General features: G+C 33.6%; 1 protein-coding gene across 5 annotated transcripts; it reads right to left on the bottom strand.

Moving 5' to 3' along the window:
• Positions 1 to 206: 206 nt before the first annotated feature.
• Positions 207 to 3,275, bottom strand: LOC133321183 (uncharacterized). 5 transcript variants are annotated; one of them, XM_061530270.1, is made up of 5 exons: positions 3,002 to 3,275; positions 1,012 to 1,124; positions 743 to 945; positions 532 to 682; positions 207 to 472 (listed from the first exon to the last, which is right to left on the bottom strand). In XM_061530270.1, exons 2-5 carry the CDS (start codon positions 1,067 to 1,069, stop codon positions 324 to 326), a joined length of 561 nt encoding a protein of 186 aa, XP_061386254.1. In that variant the 5' UTR covers positions 1,070 to 1,124; positions 3,002 to 3,275; the 3' UTR covers positions 207 to 323. The 5 variants fall into 5 exon arrangements, 2 of the variants coding, with proteins under 2 accessions (XP_061386254.1, XP_061386253.1); XM_061530269.1 differs by having other exon boundaries at positions 1,012 to 3,275; XR_009754005.1 differs by having other exon boundaries at positions 532 to 3,275.
• Between the last annotated feature and the right edge of the window lie 269 nt (positions 3,276 to 3,544).

Raw genomic sequence — 3,544 nt, 5'->3', positions numbered from 1 at the left:
ATATGTAGACATTTGAACCAAATAAACACTAGAAGACCATTAGTCCTTTCGAGATCATATGGAGGCATTCGAACCAAATAGTCATTTGACTATTATTATTAAGTAACAAAAACAAAAGTAAAGCACAGTTCAATCTACACACAATATATTTAATTAATCTAAAACAGTCTGCGAATTTTAGGCAAGGTAATAAATTAAGAAATGGATTACATATATAGCTCACTTTTTTCAAGGCTGGCCAAACCTTGTCTTATTTTTAATAAAACTGAATAGTGTTAGAACTAGGATTTTAAAATTATATAGTATAACATAAAAACATTCAGTTAAATTTGTGGTTCTTCATCATTTTCATCTTGTTCCTTTTCTTCGGTGCGCCTGCTTCGTTTGTTGATCTTAAAATACTTTTTCTTTTGGCGTTGGAACGCTGCTCGTAAAGTCTTGTCAGGTAATTTATTAAATGTTGATATAACTTCTGTTTTATAAACTATATTTTAGCATTACTTATTTGAAACAAAAACAAACACGTTTTACCTATTATGGCGGCAAGTACATTACCAAAATCTCGTAGACCTTTTTTCCCGAAAGTTCCGTCAACATTAAAATCCATAATAATATTTCTTCCAAATACTTTATGCAAATTACGTTCAGCGTTACCTGCAATGAGATTTTTCATTTGTCGAGTCTGCAATTGTAAAAATTGTTTTAGTTATGAATTTGTTATTCCCAAAACGCAGATACGTACATATAGATCTGCTTGTGTTGCGAGAATTCGATCAAATTCTCGAAGTTTTTCTTCCGATTCAATTGGAAAAATTGTCATAATATTGTCCACAAATGCGTTCTGAGAAATAACACGATCCAGTAAAACTTTATGCTCCGCCAAAATATCAATAATCGTGTCTAGTTTTCTGGCATTTTCTTGGCAGGAAGAACATTTTGCATTAGCTATCAAAAATATGAACTCAATTTTGTTATACTGTTAAAAATTTAGTGATAATCTTTGGAGATTACCTTGTGGAGCAAAATATTTCATTTTTCCTTTGGAAGGGTTGGCATTTTCGTTCGACATGTTTATGTGCGGGAGTTGTGTACTTAGGAGGTAAAAATTTGTGCTTGATATTTCTCTGGAAAGCAGGAATGTAAAATGGGCACGATTACAAAATCAGAATCAATTGGCAAGCATACAAATTTGAACTGAATGTCTTTAATACAAAATGTCTCTTTTTCCCCTAGAGTCAGATTCGTTTTGAAAATACCAATCTCACAAGAATTCACCGGTTCTTCGTAGAAACTTTCTAATGCCAAAATTCGACTGCCTTCAATATATATTTCGCCCTTTTTCTTTATATTATCAATTTTTATTGGAATGCATGAATTCACCGCGCAAATATTATCTGGTTCTTTGCAGGATATGTAGCAATCATTTACAAAAGCTCCAACGATAACACCTTTTTCATATTTTAACCCATCCTGAATAGTGTTGACAATCATGCAATTTTTTTCCTTTTGAATAATTTGTTGAAAGATATGTGATGGTTTTCGAACATGTTTTTTCAGTGTTTGCAGTTTATTTTCAAATGCATATGCAGAAAACGAAATAAGGGGACCATACTTTTCTGCGCAAGAAGCCAAATGAAGCAGATTATGAACGTTAAAAGAAATGCTGTTCGAACCAAATACAGTTGAGAAGTTCTCGACAAATAATTGAAGCAAATTATTAGCTTGAACAATATTTTGATCCATATGTCGTGCATTGTTAAGAAGTCGATAAGCACAATGTAAAGTTAAAAATTCATAATAAATATCTTCGTGTACATTATTATAAAGAGCAATAATTCCTGTATAAGCAAGGAACTGGTGAAATTCAGTCGCTTTCCAATGACAAAGATCATCTAAAGGCCTGGGTTTTCTTGGGAATTCCCTTGGAATGTATTTTTTAAATTTCACCAATTCAGAAGATATTTTTGAAATATTTTGTTTTGAGGTTTTCTTTTCAGTTTTATTATGCATTATTCTGGTTAGCATTTTTTTGGTGACTCCGAGGTCAATGAGATGCATGCTATCTAAAGGAGTCTGATTTATCATACCAAATCCAATTTCTTCGAGAGGAGTTTTTTCTTCTTTGAACATTTGGGAATGGTGGCATGGATACTTTCGCACAGCAAAGTCCTCATCGGAGATTAGGGAACCACTCTCGCTACTATAAGTCAAGACATTGTTTACCTTCTTCGCAATTTGAGTACACTTGGTGCAGCCATGTGTTGATGTATGTCCAGGAACTCCACAAACGAAAGCTTTTGCTGGTGCGTCACATATTAAGCAACGAAACTTCAATTTTAAATGTTTTTGTTGTATGATAAACTGACCTTTTAGTAGAATCACTTCATCAATGAAGTCTTTCAAATACACATTCACACTACCCGGCTTGGTGTTTCCCAAGTATAATCCAACAACAAACGGTTTTGTTTTCTCCTGAATATTAACGATTCTGCAAAGGATTGGCCACAATTGCACACGAGAGCTTTTGAACAGTGGAATTCCATCGATATTTATATCTAGTTCGACTTCCTCATACTTTTCCAAAATGTGACCAACTTTTCGTAGTTGTGTTTCTATGCCAATATGACAATAAATTCCAGGGGCAACATTTCTCGTTAACATATTTTTTGCTCTGCCCACCAAAGTCTCTCTAGTGAGCGGAACATCTAGACCTTCTTCCTTTAATATTGATAAAAGACTTTCCAAACATTTCTTTGAAGGATTCGTTTCCATGCACCACTTTTTAAGTTTGTCCCGCAACATTAATTTCGGAACTGCAAAATCTTCCATTCCATTTTCCACGAAATCATTTATAAAATCTCCACCGTTTGACACAAATTCACTTTCACTATTTTCTTGTTCACATTGCAAACTTCTGTTTTTATACAATATTTTTTGTTTTTTAATTAATCTTTTATAATTTCTTTTACTCATTTTGTTTATATATTTAATAAATAATCACCTTTTTAACAATAAAACACACAAAACAAATTAATTGCCGATAAAAACGCGTTGTTTCGATGCGATCTACAAAAAAATTACATAAAAATGTGTATATATTCAATATGTTTTAATGACAATAAAAGAAAAGCCAACTGTCGACATTGTCAGTAGAAATACACTACAATCAGTGTCCCAAACCAAACTCTACTCGTAAATTGTTGAAATTTGAACTAGTACAATTGTCTGTAGAAATAAAGTGGTAATATAAGATACACATGGATCTTTGCTCGCAGCAGGGGAGTGTTTCCAAAACTGCTCTACTATCGAAGACGACCTCAGACTTGATTTTACAGAATTTTATGGCATTAAGAGCCGGCTGACTATCCACAAACTTGTAGGTAAGGTCAAGTCACGGTAGACGCCAGCTCTTGTACTATCTTTCATCTTGGATCCGTCTGTATAAAAAGCCAGACCGTCCAGAGGAGGGTTACTACGGTACCGGTCGTCTCTACTAGAACTGGAAATCTCAGGACTGGTGATATATAGTCGCTTAGTTAACTCA

The sequence above is a fragment of the Musca vetustissima genome, unplaced genomic scaffold (assembly GCF_032173495.1).
Source record: "Musca vetustissima isolate MV318-11 ecotype Yass unplaced genomic scaffold, APGP_CSIRO_Mvet_v1 utg5396, whole genome shotgun sequence".
NCBI classification, from domain to species: Eukaryota; Metazoa; Arthropoda; class Insecta; order Diptera; family Muscidae; genus Musca; species Musca vetustissima.
The sequence above is the reverse complement of the archived record's forward strand: the minus strand, read 5'-3'. Positions and strand labels throughout refer to the sequence as shown.